Genomic DNA, 23,411 nt, shown 5'->3' with positions numbered 1-23,411 from the left:
TTTTCCTCTAAACCTGCAGTCACCTTGGATTCCAGGAAGAACAAAACTTGCCAGGACAGAAACTCCACCCCTACATACCAGATGACAACAATAGCATCCACGATGGAGAGATCTCATACCCTGGAGCATGAATCATCATCTTCCAAGAGCCAGAGTGGATCCCTTCAAGAGGAATAAATGATGAGAGCTTGTGACCACATTACATAACCATGACTGATTTCACCAAGAATACACACATCAACTAGGACCAATTGATTATGCCTGCCTGCACCCAACCCTAGTTTTTCCCTACTCACACCTTTAGCCCAGGACTCTCTGCATGATGAACCAGCACTTTGCAAACTTTTCTACAAGCCCAGAGCCATGCTATATATTTAAATTAATAGGAGAGGTATGACCTTGCAACTGGAATTTTATTTCTCTCTAGGAGCTGGAAGTAAAGCCCTGAGCTACCACACCTGGGTTCAGTCTCCATCCCTATCCTTCAGGGTTCAGGTCTCTTTTGTTTGTAAATCATGGACTCTTAGGTACCTAGGTCAGGTTTTTCTTCTGAAAACATCAGTAACAACAGTTGAACATTCCTCTCTTACAGGACTATTTTCTAGCAGTCTGTGCTGCAGGTGTCCTGTTTGCACCTGTGGCTAAGAGCGACAGATTCACAGTTCCAAACACTAAATCAAGGTTCTTCTCCAAGGTATGAAGCGCAGGACTTTCCCTGCTCCTCTTCCAACCTGCTCCTTCCCTGAGCAGCGTTGACTTCTTTGTTCTGACAAAATGCCTTAGCTGTTAGGCTTCTGTCCTTTGTCTCATTGTTTTACTGGAAAGTACAGAGAGCCCCTCCACAATGGGTCCTTAAAACCACACTCTTCTACAAAGACACCTGGGCTGCCTGACTGACCCTCAGTGACTTGAGTTTAGAATCACTACTTCCATGAAAATGTGTCATATTTGGGGAGGTTGTTTGTTTCTATTTGTTTGTTTGTTTGCTTTTTTGCTTGCTTTATTTAGATTCCACTGGGGCACAGGCATAACACAAATCCTGGACCCAAGAGAGACCTCATGAAAGAAGGATTTTGTTTTAAAGCTGTATTTATTTAGTATGTATATAGTGTTATGTATGCATGTATGTCTACGTGCCAGAAGAGGGCACCAGATCTCAAATAGATGGTTGTGACCCACCAAGCGGCAGGTGGCAATAGAATTCAGGACCCTTGGATGAGCAGGCTGAGCTCTCAATCCTTGAGTCATCTCTCAAGCACAAGGTAGGAGATTTTTAAGCAGTAGGGATGGGAAGAGCTCTGTTCTGAAGAGCCTGAAAGGCAGCTGGCAGAAGCAGACAACATTGATATTCTAAAGAGATTCTGAAAATTATCAATGCACTTATATATTTGAGCAATTTCCATAGGGTAACAGAGAATTTTCTGCATTAAATGACTATTTTAAAGTGATTGGAGTATAATTATTTTGAGTCAGAACTCCCCTGGTTCATGTACTAGCTGTAGTTCAGGAGATCACTGTGGTAGTTGAGCAGGAGGGCTGCTCAAGCCTCCAGCTCTGAGCTTTCTCCCTCGGTCTCCTACTATTACACACACTACTCTGGCACAATTGCAGACACAGGCTTCATGGCACATGTATGGAAAGGATGGAGGGCACATGGCTATTTTTCTGAAGTTGTTTCTCTCGTTCCCCGTTCTCATGCATACACCTGAGATCAAAGTCAGGTCCTCTCGCTTGGACTGGAATGGTAAGTACTGGCATGTACTGCCTGTGTCCTCTTCTTCTGTGGACTGGCAACCACCCAGCCAGAAGGAAGTGATCAACATTGGGTGGCCAGAGTCCATGCCAAAAGTAGTCCCTACTCCCCATATTGTGGGACACACAAGGAGACTGTGCTGCCTTTCTACTACATCTGAGCACAGCGTCTAGGTCCCACATGATACACAGTTCTGTCTTTAACTAATTTCGTTACGCAATTTGTTCAATTCTTTCATGTCTTTCCTTGAATATTGCTGTGTTAGTTTGATGTAATTATCTTCCTCCTTAAGGCCTCTATCATTTTCTCAACCTCAGATTTGAAATCATCCCTACTGTGCATCATATGTCATAGTATCTCTTTGGATTGTTGTGGTAGGACTCCTAGATTCTGGTGGTGTCAAATGGCCCTGGGAATTGTTGCTCGTGTTCTTACACTCACCTATCGCCATTGTGGTGTCACTGGTAGTAGCATGTTTTGTGGTCTCTGATGGTCTGTGATTTTAGGGGTAGGTGTAGACATTTAGGCTTTGGTCCTCCACCCAAATCACCTTCTCTGGGTTTACTATCTCTGCAGAGAAATATACTGGTAGCCTGGCTGACCTCCTCAAGGCAGAGGACATTGGGACTTTGGTTCTGTGCCAAGTCACCTCCTCTGGGTTCACTGTCCTTTCTAGCTCGCTCTTTCAGACATAGGTGGGACAGACATCTGGGGAGGAGGCAGAAAGATATACGAGCAGAGAACTATTCTGGGGGCCCCGCCGACTTTCTTGTTTGGAGGACAGTGGACAATGGTGTTTTGTAGTCTTGAGTTCACTTTGATACCTGAAGAGCAAAGGTACTACATACATGCAGGCAAGTGCCTAGACTTTGGAGAGTGCACACATGCTTGCAGGGACCCAGGTACTTTTTTTTGTGAATTAGCCAGTGGCCCAAAGCAGGACCTACCCATACTCCACACATGGTGTCCCTCACACCTGGGAAACACAAGTGCTGGTGCTTTATATCTCCCTGTTTGGTCCTTACATCACTGTGCAGTCACTGCTGTCCTGCTGATCAGACACAGTATGTGAATAGACCAGCCATATTGGATGTCCCCCTTAGGTGGCTATCTTAAAGATACACACAGCCATGCTCTTGGTAGCTTTACTTTCTTCCTCAACACATATCTTCTTGTCACATAAAAAAAAAATCTATATTAGAAACATCAAAGCTGGTGTTAAAACTCAGTAAGTTCTTATTTGCTTAGCATGCACCAAGCTCTGGATTTGGTCCCCAGGGTAGCATGCACTGGGTAAACACCTAAAATCCTTGCACTTGGGAAGCTGAGACAAGGACATGGCAAGGGAGCAGCCAGCCTGAGCTACACTGAGAGAACTTGTCTCCTAGCAAAGCAAACTCCAATACAACATGCAACCAGGCAACAATAATGCAAAATTTATGGTCATTCTAGACTATGTAGGGAATTTGAGGCCAGCTTTATGTATATATATATGACAACTTCTTTAAAAATAGAAAGATGGATGGATGGATAGATAGATAGATAGATAGATAGATAGATAGATAGATAGATAGAATTACTAGCTGGAATTGATGATACTAATATATTTGGCTCATTATCCTTTTGTGTACTCATATATTACTGTACAACTTTCAAAACTTATACTGAGCCAGGTGGTGGTAGTAGCAGTGGTAGCCATGGTGGCAGCTGTGGTGATGGATGCCCTTTAGCCTAGTATTTGGGAGGCAGAGGCAAGCTGCTGCCTGTGACTTTCAGGCCCGCCTGCTCTACAGAGCTATTTTAAGGACAACCAGGGCTGTACACACAGAAACCCTGTCAGAAAAATCCAAAAGAACTTGTTTGGATGTTCTATGAGAGGAGTGCAGCTACTTCTTTTCCCTTGACCAAAGACCTATCCTCCTCGATTCATGGAAGGTCATCCTTTTAGGCTGCAGCTTCAAGGGGAATTCAGATGGTGCTGATAGGGAGTAAAGGGACACTTTCCTAGCCAGCCAGATCAGCCAAATCAACCCTGTAATCCATGAGGCAACAGATCCCACTTCTATATAACACCAACAAACCAAAGCACCCAGTTAAAAATGAGGTGTAGAGCAAAACAGACAACTCTCAACAGAGGAATGTCTAATGGCTGAGAAGTACTTAGAGAAATGTTCAACAGGCTTAGTCATCATGGAAATGCAAGTCAAATCAACTCTATCATTCCATCTTATACCTGCAGCATGGCTAAGATAAACAACTCTACTGACAGCACATGCTGGTGAATATGTGGAGAAAGGGAAACATTGCTGCACTCCTGGTGGGAGTGGCAACTTTTAAAACCACTATGGGGACCAACCTAGAGTTTTCTAAGAAATTTTGAGAAAGATCAACTTAAAAACCCAACTGTACTACTACTGGGCATATACCTGAAAGATACTCCACAAAACCACCAGGGCACTTGCTCAACTACGTTCTTAGCAGATTTATTTGTAACATCCAGAAACTAGAAGCAAGCTAGATGTCCCTCAACCAAAGGATGGATTACAAAAATGTGGTTCAATTACACAATGTTATTCTGCTCAGCTATTAAAAAAAAAGACATCATGCAATTTGCAGGCAAACAGATGAAACTAGAAAGGGTCATCCTGTGTGAGGTATCCAAGACCTGTAAATACACACACGGCATGTACTACATTATAGGTGGATACCAACCAGGGGAGGTGGGACACGCCAGTAACCCCAGCACAGGGGGAATCAGAGGCAGGAGGATCTCTATGAGTTGGAGAACAGCCAGGTCTACAAAACAAGTCCACGATGGCCAAGTCCATACAGAGAAACCCTATCTGAAAAAAAAAAACAAAATAAATGAACAAGTCAAACAAACAAAAACCCAAATAAGTGGATGTGATCAATAAAGTATTGGATAACCATGCTGCCATTCACAGACCCAAAGAAGTCAAAGAAGCCCTAAGGAAGGATGCTTAATTCTTACTTAGAAAAGGAAAGAAAATAGACACCTGAAGTAGATGGAAGGAGAGAACTGGTTGAGGAGGGTAATGGGGGTGGGGATCAGGTGTGGGGAGAGTTAGAGGAGAGGGTATGGGGGTAACATGGGCTGAGACAATAGAAGTCAGTGGAGGAGAGCATCTCTGGTCAGAAGACAGCATGTACAAGTAGAAAGAGATCTTTAGCATCTAGCTCTTTAGCTCTTAGGATGAGTTATTGAGCCCTTTGAGCCATTTCCATAGAGAGGTGAGCTGAGTAGCAAGGTTGTCCTCGTCCCGCGGGTTTAGTTATTCGGGTTCTCGAAGGGGGTCGCGGCCTGTAAATAAGAATGGGTGGGAGAGAAGACACGACTCTTGAAAGGTTGATCTTATCAAGTGTCATTTACTGAAAGCAGGTGTATCATTTTTAAAGTGTGCTTCAGGAAGGGCGGGGGAAGGAGGGAGAGCAGTGGGAGAGTACAGAATCTTCTGGGGTAGGAACCCCTGGGACAATGTATGGGGCAGGGGGAGGAGACAGGTGGCCCCGCGGTCCTCTCCCAGAGAGCACAGCACGTCAGATGTTCATGTACCATGACTCCTGTGAAAGGCTACAAAGCCACGGTACGCTGAGTGTTCCTTTTCTCAGGGCCAAGTTCCCTCTCCTGGGGCCAAGCACGACGTTTGCGGTTTGTCCGTTGCCAGGCAAAATGTTTGATAAGTTCTTTCTGGATAGGCTGGCTGGAAAGGGTCAGCTGGAGTTCAACGCAACCAGGGTCTCTCAGCTCAGCCAGGGTCTCTCGGCTCCCGACATCTCCCCCTTCCCTATTTAATAAGGGCCCAGCACACCACATGCCAAGGAAGTTCTCACACATTCCCGAGAGTGCTTGCCATCGGGGTGGTGGAAGGCGAAAACTGGTGCCACATGTGGGTGCAGTACTTCGCAGCTCTCCATAGGGTGTTATATGGGCAGTGAGCTTAGGAAAAGGAAATGGTCCGATCAAGGCTGGAGCATGTCTCAGAGCCAACCGATCAAGGACCATCTTAGAGGTGCCACTCAGTGCCATCCCGCGTGCAATGGGCAAGCTTCCCTGCGGGGTGCAATGGCCACTGGGTGCACGCAGATATAGGGTGCCTTACGACGTGCAATGGCAACTAGGGCCAGTCGAGTGCAAAGGCCATGCAGAGAGAAGAAAGAGAGACTCACTGCAAGTTAGTTATGTAGGACTTACAGGCAGCCTGCCAGGCCTGGGGGAATGATCTGACCTCTAAGGCAAAAAGGCTGTGCGGTAAGAACTGAGGATGACGGGAAGGGGTTTGATGAGGTTACTAGAAACGCCTGGGGCAGAGTCGAGCTCTCCATTTGGCATCGCGTAATGCCTGGAACTGTAGGGGTTGTCCATAGGGCTGCCGTACTTCCAGCTCCAGGTGATCTGACAATACTGTCTGGCCTGGCACATGCACATAATTCTTATCTCCCTGTGGTGAGATGCAGCCTGTGCAATGGGTGTCACCTGGTGGCCATTGTGACTAACAGGCCCAATGCACTGGTCACACAGCAGTTGCAGGTCATCCTCACAGAAGAGGGTCAAGACCTGGTTGTGCTTTTCACAACTGGTACTGCTCTCCTGCCACTTCCTTTTGTTCTTTTTCTTGCTATGGAGCTGCTGGTCAGCTTCAATTATCCTTCCAAGCTGGACATTGCTTCTGAGGTTCCCATTCTGGAACTGGTGTCCGCAGACAGGACAGGAGAACTTGTCCAACAGCTCTGCCCTGCAGTGTTTGATGCAGGAGTGACAGAAGTTGTGTCCACATTCGATGGTGACTGGGTTTGTCAGGATATCCAGACAGTCTTTCCTTCTCTCCCGTCCGCCTATAACGACCCTTCCCCCTCCCCTCACTGCCTCTCCCTGCTTATGAAGATCCTACCTCCTCTATGGAACTCGGCTATTCCTCTTTCTGCGCACCTGTTATCCCTCTTAACAGTAAGAATTCCAAGACTGCCTCTCCATCCACTACAAAGTCTTCTGTGCCCCCTGCTGTCCTTTTTGTTAATCCAGACAGATGAGGCATTTGGTCTCTGCCTGCAGTCTGGCCAAGGCCTCTGCCTGTGCCATCAGACTGTGAATACAGGTCTGGACTCTGCCAGCTCCTTCTGAGTGTTGGCTGTGGGGTACTCTTTAGGGACAGGCACACTCACTCATCCTGATCTTCTTACAGTCTCTCCTGGGACCTGCTGCCACCTCATTGATGTCTCCCCTGGTTTCCTCACAGTGATGGAATCCTTTTGCCCTTTGTGTATTTAGAGTCAATAAATTATAGATGTCAAGAAGGTTTTCTTCTGTGGGCCCACCACCAGTGATAGCTCATGTGGACAGGTAGTCTTATGGACCCTGTCAACTCAGTTGTATGGAGGGAAATGAATTTTCTAAAAAAGAAAAGAAACAAAGTAATAAATTACTTCAGACAGTCTCACTCAATGCCTGGTTTCAGTTAAACCTATAGCTGCATCACACCTCCCAGTCTGTCCTTCCCACGCCTGTCAGTCTGAGCGCTAGCTCCTCTGCCCACCTGGCCCCAGAGCCCATCCGCTCACCTGTCCCTCCAACCAGAGCGGTGGGGAAAACAGAGAATAAACCAGGCACAGCACAGCCCTGATTAAGTATCCTTCCCTGTAACCTCTGACCATCAGGCTTCCACTTCCCTCATGCTCCAATCAAATGGCTGAAATCACAGAGCCCTGCTGGGGATCAAGCCCAGGGCCTCAAGCATGCTGATAAAACACTCTACAAACAGATCTGTCCCTAGCCTGGTGTTTTGTTTCTTTTTTTGTTGTTGTTGTTTTTGAGACAGGGTCTCACTATGTCGCTCTGGCTGTCCTGGAACTCCCTACATAGACTAGGATTTCTTTGACTTCATAGAGATGCACCGGCCCCTGCTTCTGGAGGGCTGGGCTTACAGCTGTGCACTCAGCTTGACACAGTCTGGTACTGTAGTTGGGAATGAACTGGGACTCCTGGTGTACACACACAGCTTAGGGCTGACATGGAACTGGAAGAAATGCTGTTTGTTTCAGTCTTCCAAGGGCTTGGATTACAGCCTAGTACCGGTGGGTTGGGCTTTGTTGTAATGATGCTGAGATGAGATGCAGCTAGGACTAAGCAGGAGGTACACCTAGGATGAGTTACATCCCAACCACCAGATGACTCTTGACTTCCGGTAAATGGGGACCATCTTGTCTTATCCTATTATCTTCCTTTCTTTCTCTGCTTTCTAAAACAACAACAACAAAAACCAACCACCACCACCACCCCCCAAAAAAACCCTTTGTACCATTCATGTTTGGTTTTTTTTTTAAATAATTAAATATACCACAGAAGAACTTATAAGGTAAAAGCTCAGAGGTAATGTAGTTTAAATGTTTCTGATTTTGCTAAGTGGCCATGGCACATGCCTTTAATCCCAGCACTCAGGAGACAGAGGGAGGCAGTTCTCTAAGTTCATGACCAGTCTGGACTTTAGCGTGAGCACTAAGTCTTCCAAGGCCACACAGAGAAACTCTGTCTCCATAAACCAAAATTAGATAGAGGGAGAGAGAGGGAGAGGGACCCAACCTGTGTGGTTCGACTAAAACTCGGGAGAGAGGTTACCTGTTGAGAATTGAAGACACAAGAAAGGAGAGCAAGTCTGAGTAATCAAACTTTATTCGTCAGGCAGCAGCTTTTATAGTCAGAAGGCAGGGAAGCATATTGCTATAGCAACCCAGCTGCAGGCTTTTCACAAAACACAGGGAATTCCAGGCAGGATCATAATGTCCTGCCACACAGGGTATCTTGCTTTATCTTCATCTAGCTTTAGTCTAACTGTTGACACACAACAGGGTGGCTCCATCCCTATCTGTCTTTAGTCTAACTGCTGACTCACAACAGGGTCAGCTAGTTTCTGGTGAAAGGCCAGCTCTGGGAAAAACAGAGATTTAAAAGTGCAGGCTCAGCAAGATGGATGAACATTGGCTATATGGCTTATTGTCCCCAACAGGAGAGAGAAAGAGAGAGAGAGTAGGTAGATAGATAAGAAATAGAGAGGTAGAAAAATAGATAGATAGATAGATAGATAGATAGATAGATAGATAGACAGACAGATAGATAGATAGTTGAATACATATTTGTCAGATTTGACTTTTAGTAAATTCCATTTTGAGCATTCTATGGGTTGTGTTATCTTGGACAAGGTACTAGACTCTACAGCCTTAGTCTGTGTTTTGTAGGTTCCTAGAAATGAATTGAGAATCTTCAGGCACTCCAGACATAGCACTGTATCAATTAGAACCACAGTAGGGCTGTGATCATACCTGCACCCTCTCTTCCTGGCTGTGAACAGAAACCATGCCTCTCTGTAACCTCTGGGAAGAGAGATCCAGCCTCCCTTCACAGAAGCCCTGAGTGATGCTGCTAAAAATCCATTCATCCTTTTGGATTTCCTGAAAAAATCTTTTAAGCATTGAGGTGCCAAAAGCCACAACAAAGAACATAAAGTTTAAGCAGATTCCCTGGAGAGGCAGATCTTCCCCTTGACAGGGAAGCCTCAGGAAACCCAGGTCTTATTTTACCCAGCCTCTACCGCCAGCTCTCCACTTACTTTCAACAGTTCTCTCTGGGCAGTCCCCTGGCCAGTAGGAGAAGTGATGCCCTGGTCTTTCCACACCCATTTATGTAAAAGATGCAAGCAGTGCTTCCTGGGAATGGGAGGAGAGGGGGCTGGGGAAAAAAGTTTGGAGTGAGTATTCTATGAGTTCTTGTAGTTCAGTCAAAGCTAGAACCTGTGTTCTTCCTACCCCAACTTCTGGGATTAGAGGCAGGTTTATACAATGCTGGTAATCAAACCATGGGCTTTTTTAGGTGCATGCTACTAGGCAAGCACTGTACCAGTGGAGAAGCATCCCTGCACACCTAGAAGCAGACAGATCTCTGAGTCCTGAGCCCGCCTGGTCCACAAAAATGTGTATTTCCTCCCATTATTTTGTATCTGTCTGTCCTGTTCTCGTTGGCTTAAACCATAAATATCTTTGCCCTAAGCTTGCAGTGGCCTTGGATTCCAAGAAGAACAAAACTGCCCAGGAGAGATGCCCCATACCTACACAACAGATGGGAATAGCACCTTCCATGATGCTGAGGCTGACCTTGGAACTTGAGTCTTCACCCACCAAGAGTCAGATTTGATCTTTTCATTGGCGACAGTGATGAGGGCTTGTGACCAATTTATGCAAGCAAGACTGATATTGACCAACCATCCACACTTCAATTAATTATGCATGCCTGTGCCCATACCTCGTTTTTTTCTCTAAAGAAACCTGGACTCACACCTCTAGCCCAGGGTTCCTTACATGATGAGCCAGCATTTTGCCAACTCAGTTCTGTGCACACAGCTATGTAATTAAGTTAATAGCAGAGGCATGGTCTTGGAACTGGATTCTTTCTCTCTCTAGGAGCTGGAATTAAAGCCCTGAGCTACCACACCTGGGTTCAATCTCCATCCCTATTCCTCAGGGTTCAGGTCTCTTTTGTTTGTAAATAGTGGACCCTCGGTGGAGCCTAGCCTGCTGGGCACCTAGGTCAGGTTCTTCTTCTGACAACCTCAGTAACAACAGCCGAACATTCCTCTCTTGCAGGGGTATTTTCTGGTAGTTTGTGCTTCAGGCATCTTGTTTGCACCTGTGGATGACATCTCCAGAGACACAATTCTAAAACAATGAATCAAGGTTGCCCTCCAACTCATGGACAAGTAGACCTTACCTGATCCTCCTAGAACTGCATTGACTTCTTGGCTCTAGCAAAACTCCTTAGCTGTTAGACTTCTGTCCTTTGTCTCACTCTTTTACTGGAATGTCCAGAGGACCCCACCACACTGTGTCCTTAAATGTCACACCCTTCTACAAGGACTCCTGGGCTTCCTGCCTGACCCCTCACTGACTCCTTAAAATTACAACTGTCTCAGAGTGTGTCACTTTGGGGAGTGTTTTTTGCTTCATTTAGGCACAGGCACAACACAGATCACTGACCCAGGACAGAAATTATATGAAAGGAGTTTTGGTTTTTTGTTTTTTGTTTTTTTTTTTAAGATTCATTCATTCATTATGTATACTGTGTTATGATGCCTGCACACCAGAACGGGGCACCAAATCTCATTATAGATGATTGTGAGCCATGAAGTGGTTGCTGGGAATTGAACTCAGGGCATATGGAACAGCAACAAGGGTTTTTAGCCTCTGAGCCACCTCTTCAGCTCAAGGAAGGAGATCATTAGAGGTATTGACAGGAAAAGCTGTGTTCCAAAGGCAGCTGGCAGGAGCCTATGGCATTGACATGAAATTCTGAAATTTGCCAAGGCACTTCTAGATTCGAGCAATTTCTATAATGTAACAGAGAAATTTCTATAATAAGAGACTGTATTAAAGTCACTAAGGTATAATTATTTGGGACAAAAGTCTCACTGTGTATGGAGCACCAGTTGTTGGAGAGACCACTGTGGCAGTTGAGCTGGAGGGCTGCTCAAACCTCTAGCACTGAGCTTTCTCCCTGAGTCTCCTACTGTTACTCACACTCCTCTGGCACTGTTGCAGGTACAGGCATCATGAAAGATGAATGGGAGGGGTCGGGGTCAGAGGTCAATGGATATGATGTTGATTCTCTCCTTCCACCTTCACATGCATACACCTCAGAACAAACTCAGGTCCTTTGGCTTGGACTGCTATGGCAAGCCTCTTTACCAGCTGAACAATCTCCCTGGCCCATTATTATCTTTTTAAGAGACCCCTTATCTTTCAGAGATATGCTTGGAAATATCCCTGTAGTCCAAGCTGGTCGGGAACTAGTTCACCCCTGTAGCCCAGACTGAACTTGAACTTAGTCTTTCTGCTTCAGTACTCAAGTACTAGGATTGCAGGTGTGCACCCCAACACTCAGAGGGATACCCCTCTTTCTTGTGCTTATGTTTTGTTTAATATATATAGATGAATGTGTGCCATGTGCTTGCCTTGCCTCAGGCTCAGTGGAGTTAAAGGGAAAATGCAAGTGCAGCAAGTGTTTTGAACCACAGAGGCATCTCTGCAGCTCCCATGTCTTCACACTGTAGACGGTGAGAGTGCCCCCTCCTGTCCCTCCTGGCCACCTCCCATGTCTCCAGGCTATAGACTGTGAGAGTGCCCCCTCCTGTTCCTCCTGGCCACCTCCCATGTCTCCAGAGTGTAGACTGTGAGAGTGCCGCCTCCTGTCTCTCCTAGCCAGTATTAGGAGCTCAGCCTCCTGGGTGTTTGGGATCACAAGCCTGAGCCAACAGGCCCAGTGTGGCCACTCCTGTACCTGGGTTGTATTAAGTGGCTTGGAACAATTTCTTCTTAGGGCCACTCACCACACCTGTCAAACAAGCCAAAATACAATAAACCTCAACACATTGGGAAGAACTCAGTTTATGTTAAATACTTAACACCTGACCATAGGGCCGTGGTCCCCTTTAAGAAAGATTGCCTTTCTGAGTCGGTTTGTTTGTTTGTTTCTGTGATACATGTGTAGAAACCCCCATATCCATTGAGTTCTGATTTCATAGATCCAACCAACCTCAGGTTTAAAACATTGAAAGAAGGTAAGGCTTGTTCAGTTATAACTTAGAATCTCTGTGCTTGGCAGGCTGAGGCTGAGGCAGCAGTCCTGGGAGTTCCAGGCTAGTGTGGAGACCCAATCACAAAAGTACAGTAACAGAAGACATTTTGAGAGATATAAAGTCATATGCCCCTGACATGTACCTTATTGGGATGTCTCATATAGTTTTCTTGTCAGTTCCATTGCACTAGTTATTATAAGTCATATTGAAATGTTGTAGAAGCTTGTGAGAGAGTTTATGCAAACTTTTCATTGTATTTAGGTGACTGACCTTGAATTCCTGCCTCAAAGTCCTGCTCGCTGGGATTAGCAGCACTGCTTTCATGCCAGTTTCTCTCTGTCATTCCACAGAAGGGCCTTGGCCATGCATGACCTTGAGTATTAGGGGGACGTCATGTAGCCTATTTTCTGGGAACCCGTTAGATGACTATATATGACTCTCAGGAACTTGGCATCTTCTCAATTATTTGGAGAAGCACAGATTGCCAACTTCCTTAGCCTGTTGCTGACAGACATGGCTGGTCTTCTGGATCAGCCAATCATTGCTGAGTGATTTTTTTTCTGATATCACTGAGTCTTTTAGCTCCAGATCCTTCTTTCCACACTACAAAAGCATGCTATCACAGGAATCACTGCAGAGGAAGCACACTTGTAGTTGTAGCTACTCAGAAGACTCCTGAGTTCAAGGCTAGGGGCAGCTGGTGTCAAAAACAAAACAAGTGGGGAATAGGGGATGCAGTGAACAAGGGAGTGCTCAAAGTCTGATGGTGGGGGCTGAGCCCTGGACCCACATAAGGGAAAAGGAGAGAGCTGACTCTACAAGGCTGGTTCTGAACTCTCAATACCTTAGACCAGTATGTGCTTAATAGTACACCACAGACATTACCTCCTTAACACTGATGGGAATCTATTTAAAGGATTAGCAGGAGCTCTGCATATCTTGAAGTTTTCTGTAAAATTAAATGAATTTTTCTTAATTTTGAAAGAGATAACTTTACAGAATGAGGCATAATATGGTCTTACTATCTTTAGCTAACAGATCAATTCTGAGACAGAAGGTTAAAAAAATCACAAATCTCTCTCTCTCTCTCTCTCTCTCTCTCTCTCTCTCTCTCTCTCTCTCTCATCTTTTTTTTTCCTTTCTTAACTTTTTCCCCTATGTTTCTTACGCTAGCCTAATAATTAAAGTCCTGCTGCCGCAACATTGACAGGAATGAGGTGATTACAGGGATGGTCACTGTGGCTGGCCTGACATTGGACTTACCTGTGCAAATGTTCAGTACAGGGGGTACCCCATACTCAGCAGTGGGAGCTAGCGATAGGAGGTGTGATGAGATGACAGTAATGGGACTGATTTTGGAGAAAAATTCTCTCCCTTTCTGGTGTGTGTGTGTGTGTGTGTGTGTGTGTGTGTGTGTGTGTGTGTTGGGGAGGGGAGTTGTTGGGTGTAATGCCCTCCAGGCTGACCTAGAACTTGTATTCCTGGAGGACCTTGAACTTCCTACCCTCCTGCTTCCATCCATCAGTCCTAGGCATGCACCATCACATCTGTTTTACATAGTGCTAGGGACTGAAGCCAGGGTTCCCTGCATGCTGGATAGCACTCTGCCAAATGAGCTGTACTCCCAAGCCCTCATAAGCACTGCTTACCTATGTGTATTTCAGGCAGCAGTTACATAAGACTTTCCTCACATCAGCAGGTCTCTTGATACTGTTTGTCAAGAAATTAATTGACTTCTGACATTACCTGGAAAAAGTTTTATGCCACAAAGAGCTAAGATCCAGAAGAGCAAGCCCTGGCTCAGGGTGTCTTGTGTATCCACACCTCTTATGCTGACCATCCAGCTGTGCCTCAACTCTGGGTTTTGCTGACCTTCTAACATGTAAGTTCTAGGAAAGCTCAGAGGAATGATCTTAGCAGAGGTGAGTCCTGCCTCAGCTAGTGAACGACTTACACTTTCATATTCCCAGTTCATCATGCAGGTCATATGAGACAGCATTGGGATTTTTTTCTTGTTGTTGTTGTTGTTTGTTTTTTGCTTTCATTTTGTTTTGTTTTGGGGAATTTTTGTTTTTCTTTTTGGGACAGCACTCTGTCACCCAGGCTGACATGGAACTCCAAGCAATCATCCGGCCTCAGCCTCCCAAGTGCTGGGATTAGAAGTGTGGGCTGCCATGCTTAGCTTTTCACTCTGATCTACATCACTTGGCCATGGCTGCTTTAAAAATATCACAATGGGCAGACTTGTCTGTGGTGAAGGACTAGGAAGTCGTGAAAGCACAAGTGTTTTGTCTTCAGTCATGGGTGTTGGCTGTGTTAGCTTTTCCTTAGGTGAAGTGAACCGATAAATCATCAACTCAGGTAGACTAAAGAATTGATCTCACCCAAGTCTTGCTTGGAGAACCAATTAGTTTGATGGGAATTATATTCAAAGCACAGGTAACCCACAGGCAGCTACACCATCAAAGAAAATAAATTGTCATTCCAGCAATGAGGCTAACTACTGATAGACACTGGGAGAGCAGCTGGACCTTGTGGACTTACAGAGCTGCTCACTGAGACTTTAGCGTGATCTCCTGTGTCTGCCACTGCCCCCTTGCTCCCCACAAGAGAAAGCTCAGGGTAATCCTAGCTGCTGTGATTTGAACACAGCAATGACTAAGTCATGCCTAAAGGACACATTCACTGTATTGCATGTTGGGGTATTTTGTACTCACAAGCTGAATTACACAAAATATGTTATATGATTTTCTTAAAAATTTACATTTTATTTAACTTATATCTATGTATGTCGGTGAGTATGTGCATGAGTCATATGGGTACTTTTGGGGGGCCAAAGGATGTCCTTTATTTTCTCCACATGCACATCAGTGAATGTGCCCTGTACCACACACATTTATAGTTGAGGCCAGCTTGGGAGACTATGCCTCAATCAATCAGTCAATAAACAAGCTGGGGGCATTGAGGTGGAAAAAATACATTCATGATGGTTCATCTAATCTCAGGACTTGGGACCATGTTTCTGTTCTCGCCCAATTCTTTATTCACAGGTCGCGACCCTCCTCGCCACTCCACTGAATAACTGAACCCGCGGGTCGGGGACAGTGGTGCCCGACGTGGGGTACAAGACATGGATCACCCCCGGATGGATTAAGGGATTCCGCTTGGTTTTTCATAACTCGTCCTGCGCGCCCAGCTAGTCTTGTTATTAGGTGAGTCATCCATCCGCAGTTTCCCAAGAATGGGCCATTCTATGTCCAAGGAAGTCCAATGTTAAGGACTTAAAGAAAACTCTCAGAGAGAGAGGCATTAGGGTTAAAAAGAAAAACTTGGTGCAGTTCTTTGTCTTTATTGCTGATACGTGTCCATGGTTTATGATCGATGGTTCTACTATTCACTCTAAAAAATGGCAAAAGGTGGGCAGGGAACTAAATGCCTTAATTGAAAAAGAAGGCAATGATGCAGTCAAACACAGTGTATTCTCTTACTGGGGGCTTATTAGAGATGTAATCGAATTGGCTGAAAACGATAGTGGCCAAAAACAACTTCTTTCCGTTGCTGAATTATGCCTGCGTGAGTCCCTCCCGCCCTCTCGCCAATCTTCTCATGCCCCCTCCTGCTCTTCTATCCAACAGTCCTCTTTCACCCTGATCGATATGCCCTCTAATAGTTCCCAGCCCGACCCCTTGCCCCCTTTAGCGCAGACCTCGGACCAGGCCGCTCCTCAACAACAAACCCGCCCTGTCTCTATCCCCCCTTCCTCTTCCCTCTACCCGACTCTGCCTCTCCCTGCTTATGAAGATCCTGCCTCCTCTATGGAACGCGGCTATTCCCCTTTCTGCACACCTGTTATCCCTCTTAACAGTAAGAATTCCAAGACCGCCTCTCCATCCACTACAAAGTCTTCTGCCCCCCCTGCTGTTATTTTTGTTAATCCTGGAGATTCCCTTAACCCTGACGACGACGCAGCCCTTGAAGAAAAAGCCGCTGGATATCATTCCGAAGAGTGGCCACCTCTCTTCCCATCCCTTACAGCTTCACCTCCTAAACTGCCACCTCCTGTTCTCCCCTATAACCAATCTCCTTCCTGCCGATATTCTTCCTGCTTTTGTAACCTAAAAGCCCATCTTCACTCCCAGCTCACAGATGCTGCTGAAATCTCTCGCCTTCAAAAACAGTTTTTGCTTTTAACTTCTTGTCTTTCACAGACTTCAGTTCCCCACCTTACTTTCCCTGTTACCCGCTCTCAATCTAATCCTGCTCCTCCCCCATCCTCTAGAGAAGCTGAGGCTGTGAGCGAAGATCCTGCACCCGCCCCATCTGCCACACGCTCCCGTGCTCTCCAGCTGGGGCCCATCCTCGGGCCCTCCTCTCCCTTCACTCTTTAATTTCTCTGCCATCATGTTAAAGCCTCAGCCACCACAACAGACCTCCCAGCCCCAGCAGCCGGCCCCCACGCAACAGGCCGTGGCTCGTTGGCTTACCGGCAGGACCAGTCCTCCCAACGGCGGCTGCGACTCCCACGGCTGTCTCCCCCTGTCTGGGGCCTGCAGTCACTACCGAGAGCAGGCTCCACCTAGCCGAGAACATCTTGGCCGTGCCACCGCCACCTCTGCAGCAGCAGCATCAGGAGTGGCAGGGGGCAGTGGCTATCAGCAGCATCAGGGGACAGAGCACTGAATGTCCCTGCTCATCTTCTTCCTCGTTCTCCTGAGCCCAGTGCCTGCTACGGGACAGATCCAGCAGACTCCGGTGCCGCCAGCCAGCCTTCCACCACCCTTAATCCCTCTCCCCCCTGCCAATTTGCTTCCTGTTTGGCTTCCCCTTCCCCCAGCCCAGGACTGGACCTCTGTGCCACCACCTCAACAGTACTAATTCCGAAAGATGGGACCCTCTCGCTGCCTGTGGCCTTCCGCGAGCTCCCTCCCTCCAACTCCCTTGATTCACTCACAGAGGTAGTTCTTCAAAACCATAGAGGCCTCGACCTCCTTTTCCTCAAGGAGGGGGGCTCTGTGCTGCTCTTAAAGATGAATGTTGCTTCTATGTCAGTAAAACAGGCTTAGCACAAAAGAGCCTTGACAAAGTTTCCAAGGCCCTGGAGGAACGCCAGCGAGCCAGAAAGAAACAGGAGTCCTGGTATCAGAACTGGTTCTCCTCCTCCCCCTGGCTCACCACCCTCTTGCCCAGCCTTCTGGGACCCCTTGTGGGCATTATTCTCCTCCTCTCCTTTGGTCCTTGGGCCCTTAACTGCCTTTCCAGTTTTGTTAAAGCACAGGTGGATGCGGCTACCAACCCTGTTCAGGTCCATTATCATCGCTTGGACACCGAAGACCTCCCAGCTGACTTTACACCCAGGACTTCCTCCAACCCTGGGCCAACCTCGTTTGGCCGCCCCCTCAATTTCAGGGCCCTGGACAAAAAGAAGTGGCTAGGAGGCCACTGGCTGGCAGGGCTCCCCAAAGACACCTCTTAGTGCCTCATCCCTGAAATCTCCCCTCATTCTACTGTACAGTTGGGTGTTCTAATACAGGCTGGTGTCCACACAGATGGAGACCATGCCCTTATTATTCATGCCTTCTTGCCATTAAGGCCAGGTAGCCTCCTTAGGCTTGGCTGACAGCCTTTTAGCCCTAATTCTCATCACGTTCGGGGTGCGAGGCAAAGCACTGCATAGGAGGTACATTGCCTGCTGTTAATGGCCTCCTGGGGAGCATGTCTGATTGCATGTGGGTTGACACCCAATATCCCACCTCCAGACAAAAGGTGTCGGTTGGATCCAGAGCCAGGCTGGGGCCGAGCACCCAGTTAAGCTCTGAGCATATCAGTGGCCATATAGGGGCCGATCACAGGGTTGATAGCCCTGCGTATATCAGTGCCCTCTGGAGATCAGACCTCTACTCTCACCTGTTTCGTCAAACATGGGCAAAATACAGAGAGCTGCGAAGTACCATGCCCTGACTTGGCGCTGGTTTCCGCCTTCCGCCATCCTGACGGCGAGCGCTCACCAGGTTGAGACCTTGATTGGCAAGAGACTGGACTATGTTAATTGGCAATTGCCCGCCCATCACTGTATTAGTTAGAGTAGGGGGAGATGTCAGGAGCCATAGGACCTTGCCTGACCTGCCCCAGTGGCTGAGAGGCCCTGCTGGCTGAAAGCCACAGCTGTCTGCATACTTGAGATAATTATTCTGCCTGGCAACCACAAAGATCCAGCCTGACCTTGAGAAAGAGAACATTCGGTGTATCGCGACTTCTGAATAATCGCCCCACTCCACACCTGCTGTCCTTGGGCCTGGCCCAGAAGATTTTATAACTTTCCACTGCATTCCTTCCTACCCCCGCCCTTTCAGAAGCTCACTTTAAATTTAGATACCCCCTTACAATAAACGGCCCTCGATAAGCAACGTTTTCCTGGTCCCATGTCTCTGTTCTCGCCCAATTCTTTATTCACAGGTCGCGACCCTCCTCGCCACTCCACGAATAACTGAACCCGTGGGTCGGGGACAGAGGCCAACCATCATGACCTGAGTTCTATCTGCATAACCACATGATAGAAAGAAGAAAAAATTCCATAAGTAGTTTTCTGGCTGACACATATGGGCTATGACATGTGCATGAGTTCAGCAACACACATACAAAAATCACACAACTACTTAAAAATAAAGATGTAAGGAGGAAACCAAGTCTATAAAGTTGTCCTCTGACCCTCAAATGCACAGTGGCTCGAATACCCATACAGGTCATGCACGTATCAGTGTATAAACACAATATAAACTTAAAAATTAATTAAGTCACTGTCTTAGAGAAAACTATACTTGGTCTTTTTTGGTGGTTTTATTTTCTTCCTAAACATATATTTTCCTCTCTTCACATAAAAATTCCTATATTTATAAACAAAACAAAACAAAAACCCAAGGCTCAGGTTGAAGCTTGAGAAGTTAGTGCTTGCTTAGCATGCACCAAGCTCTGGATTTGGTCCCCAATGTAGCATTCACTGGGTAGACACCTATAATCCCCCCACACTTGGAAAGCTGAGACAAGGGCATGACAAGGTAGTGGCCAGCCTGACCTAAAGTGACAGATCTTTTCTCCGAGCAAAACAAACTCCAACACAATATGCCACCAGCCAACAACTTTCCAAACTTTATGGTCATCATAGACTACATAGGAAATATGAGGCCAGCTTGATATACATAACACCTTTAAAAATAGATAGACAGACAGACAGACAGATAGATAGATAGATACATACATACATAAATACATACATACATAAATACATACATACATACATGGTTACATTTTGTGTACTCACATATTATTGTACATCCCTCAAAATTTTCTGGACCAGGTGGTAATAGTATTGGGGGTGGCCATGGTGACAGCAATTGTGGAGAATGCCTTCATGCCTAGTGCTTGGAAGGTAGAGGCAGGTTGATGCCTGTGAGTTCAAGGCCAGGCTGGTCTACAGAGTAAGTTCCAGGACAATGTGGGCTGTTATACAAAGAATCTCAGTCTTTAAAAGCCAAAAAAATCCTGTTGGGAGGTTCTAGCAGGTGAGCACAGCTATTCCTATACCCTTGACTGAGGACTACACCAGCTCTGTGCAGGGAAGTTTGTTCTCTTTGATCAAGTGTGCAGCTTCAGGAGCAGTGTGGAGAAGGGGAGACCCACCTAGCCAACCAGATCAGCCAAATCAACCCTGGATATCAATGAGATGACAGATGTCACAGCCAGATAACCAACACACCAAATAACCCAATTAAAACATGGGGTTTAAAGCTAAACAGAGAATTCCCAACAGAGGAGTCTATAATGGCCACAAAGCACTTAAAGAAATATTCAAAGGTTTTAGTCATCAGGGAAATGCAAGTTAAAGTGACTGTGAGATTCTAACTTACACTATTCAGAATGGTTAATATCAAAATCTCAAGTAGCAGCACATGCTGATGATGATGTGGCACAACAGGAACACTGCTCCATTGCTGGATGCAGTGCAAACTTGTACAACTGCTGTGGGAATCAATCTGGAGGTTTCTGCATCATTTGGGTGTAGATCTACCTCAAGACCCAGGTAACCACTCCTGGGAACATACCCAAAAGATGATCCACCATTCCACAAAGACTTTGCTCAACTATGTTCTTAGCAGCTTTATTTGTAATAGCCAGAAACGGGAAACAACCTAGATGTCTCTCAACCAAAGTATGGGAAAAGAAAATGTGGTACATTTACACAATAAATACTATTCCACTATCAAAAGAAAGACATCATGCAATTTGCAAGCAAATGGATAGGACTAGGAAGGATCATCCTGAGTGAGGTAACCGAGACCCAGAAAGATATCCTTGGAATGTACTCACTTATAGGTGGATTTTAGTGAGGAGAAGTGGCAAAGGCCTATAACCCCAGCACTAGGAGAGATAGAAGTAGGTGGATCTCTGTGAGTTGGAGGTCAGCCAATATGAGTCTAGAACATCCAAGGCTACACAGAGAAACCCTGTGTCAAAAAGCAAAAAACCAAACAACCAAATAAACAAAAAAACAAATAAGTGGATGTTAGCCATAAAGTACAGGATAACCATATGTCAATCCACAGACCTAAGAAGTCAAGGAGTGCCCAAGGCAGGATGCCTGACTCTCACTTAGAAGAGGAACCAAAATAGACATCTGAGGTAAATTAAAGGAGAGAACTGGGTGGGAGAGGGTTTGGGGTGGGTAATTGTGTTGGGTATCTGGCATTAGGAGAGTGTGACATAGAGGTTTGGGGAGAGAAAAGGACTGGAAAAGAGAATGGAAATCAATGGTGAGGGCACCTATGGAATAGGGGAGGTTCCCAGGGGTCTAATGAGATGACCCTAGTTAAGATTCCTAGCAGATGGGTTTAAGGAGCCTGAAGTCACCACCTCCTGTAGCCATGCAGGACTTCCACTGGAGGGAGGGGGACACCAACTCACCCATAAAACCTTCAACTCAAAATGTGTCTTGCCTTCAAGAAGTGTAGGGATAAGGATGGAGCAGAGATTTAGGGAATGGAAAGCAATGACTGGCCCAACTTGAGACACACACCATAAGAGAGATCCAGCCCCTCACACTGTTAATAATACTCTGACATGCCTGCAGACAGGAGCCTAGCATGACTTTCTTCCGAGAGGCTTCATCCAACAGCTGATGGAAACATATACAGAGACTCACAACCAAACAATTGGCCAAACACAGAGAGGTTTGTGTAAGAGCAGTGGGAAGGGTAGAGGGAGCCTGAGTGCTCAAAGACACTACATGAAGACCTACACAGGAAACCAATCTGTGCTGTTGGGTGTCATAGAGACTGAACCATCACCCGAAGAGCATGCATGGGTTGGACCTAACCCTTCCTACATAGATGTAGCAGATATGTAGCTTTATCAGTATGTGGGTCCCCTAATAATGGGAGTAGAATCTTTCTCTGACTCTTTTGCCTGCCTTTGGATCCCTTTCCTCTATCTGGGCTACCTTATTAGGCTTCATTGGGAGAGGATACATTTAGTCTTGCTGCAAATTTTGATTCTAGAGTGGGTTGGTACCCCATGAGGGCATCTCCTTCTCTGAGAGGTAGGAGAAGTAGAATACAGGAGGAGCATGAGGATGAGATTATGAGAAAAGATGGAGGGTAGGCTGAGATCAAACTGTCAAGTGATTAAATAAATAAAGGAAAGTATAGATAGGTGATAATAGATAGATAGATAGATAGATAGATAGATAGATAGATAGGCAGACATGCAGAAAGAGAAAGAGTTAGATTATAGATAAAACCAAAGCAAAGAAGAATAAACCCTAATAATAAAAACATTTTTAGGAATAAGCAAAAGAAGCTTACTCTAAGTACTACCATTTTATTTTAAGGCTCTATTTAATTGTAAGGAGAAACTAAATTCAAGGTCTCGGGCAGGAGATGATTGGGCTGTGCTACAGCCACCCTGTCCCCTCCCTTTATGGTTCCTTCCTTTAAATATGCTGTTTAATGTTCTTTCATGGTCCTGGTTGAGATCTTGAGTCTATTCTGTGTCCCTGATGAGTAGCAGTTTGATTACAATAAATTTTTGCCACCTACACTGGACTGGTATTTGAGGTATGTTGAGTTTAAGTGGACCCAATAGGTGGACCCCATAATATTCTGTCATATACCACTGGTTGGAGTTGCCAAAATCCTAAATACATTTAAGGAAGACTTCAGAAGAAAAGCAACATGTTTATACTGTTAATGATGATAATGTAAACAGATACAACTAGACAGTGGGTTCTAACAGGAGTGCTCCATTACCCACACTAACATGTGAGATTGTAGATACAAACAAAATAAAAATGGACAAGAACTTGAACACACAGCTGAAATTTGTCAGATTTTTAAAATCCAGAATAAATAATCTTATACAACTGAAATTTAAGTGTGTTGACCAAAAACCAAACCAAATACTTTGTAGTCAAAGATTACCATAAGTATGCTTTCCTTAATGTCCTCAATGACAACTGTGACATGAAAAGGTTTAAATACACTGATTACATTATTCTGTTTACTCTTCAGCCTTGCCTGAAGACCCTCACTCTCTCCAGGGAATCCACAATCAGGGAAACTTAGGGACCAAAAGTCACTGCCAAGGTCACCACACAGAGGGAACAATGATCTATTTCCAATTCCATTCCAGTACCTGCTGCTCTCACAGCTCAAATGGCCTGCTTCCACTGACCTGGGGGGAGTCACTCTCACATTCACCATGGTATGGCTGGTGGTCTCCTTCACAGCTTCCTTCCACCAGTGCGTCTGATTACTCGGCCTTCCCATAGTGTCTCCTAAGCTAGAGCCACCCACTGGGCCACATGACAATAGCAGTTCCCCTACTGGATGAGCAGGGATCAAATTGACTCAGATAGCACAGGCCTTCCTAGCTCTGCACTTCTACCCTGTCAGGGACCTAGTCTGAATTTTTTTTTAATTTTAGTATAAATTCTTCCAGTTTCACATAGCACTTCCTGAAGGATCCACAAG

At 45.9% G+C, this 23,411-nt stretch overlaps 1 protein-coding gene across 1 annotated transcript in view; it reads left to right on the top strand.

Moving 5' to 3' along the window:
* Positions 1 to 19,765: 19,765 nt before the first annotated feature.
* The window catches only part of LOC127210123 (zinc finger protein 120-like), a 43,152-nt gene continuing 39,506 nt past the window's right edge, over positions 19,766 to 23,411 (top strand). The window contains exon 1 of the mRNA XM_051169808.1: positions 19,766 to 19,813. Within this exon, the coding sequence (XP_051025765.1) occupies positions 19,766 to 19,813 (48 nt within the window). The remainder of the gene's footprint in view (positions 19,814 to 23,411) is intronic.

The sequence above is a fragment of the Acomys russatus genome, chromosome 27 (assembly GCF_903995435.1).
Source record: "Acomys russatus chromosome 27, mAcoRus1.1, whole genome shotgun sequence".
NCBI lineage: Eukaryota > Metazoa > Chordata > Mammalia > Rodentia > Muridae > Acomys > Acomys russatus.
Note: the sequence above shows the minus strand (reverse complement) of the source record. Positions and strands in the feature narration are given on the sequence as shown.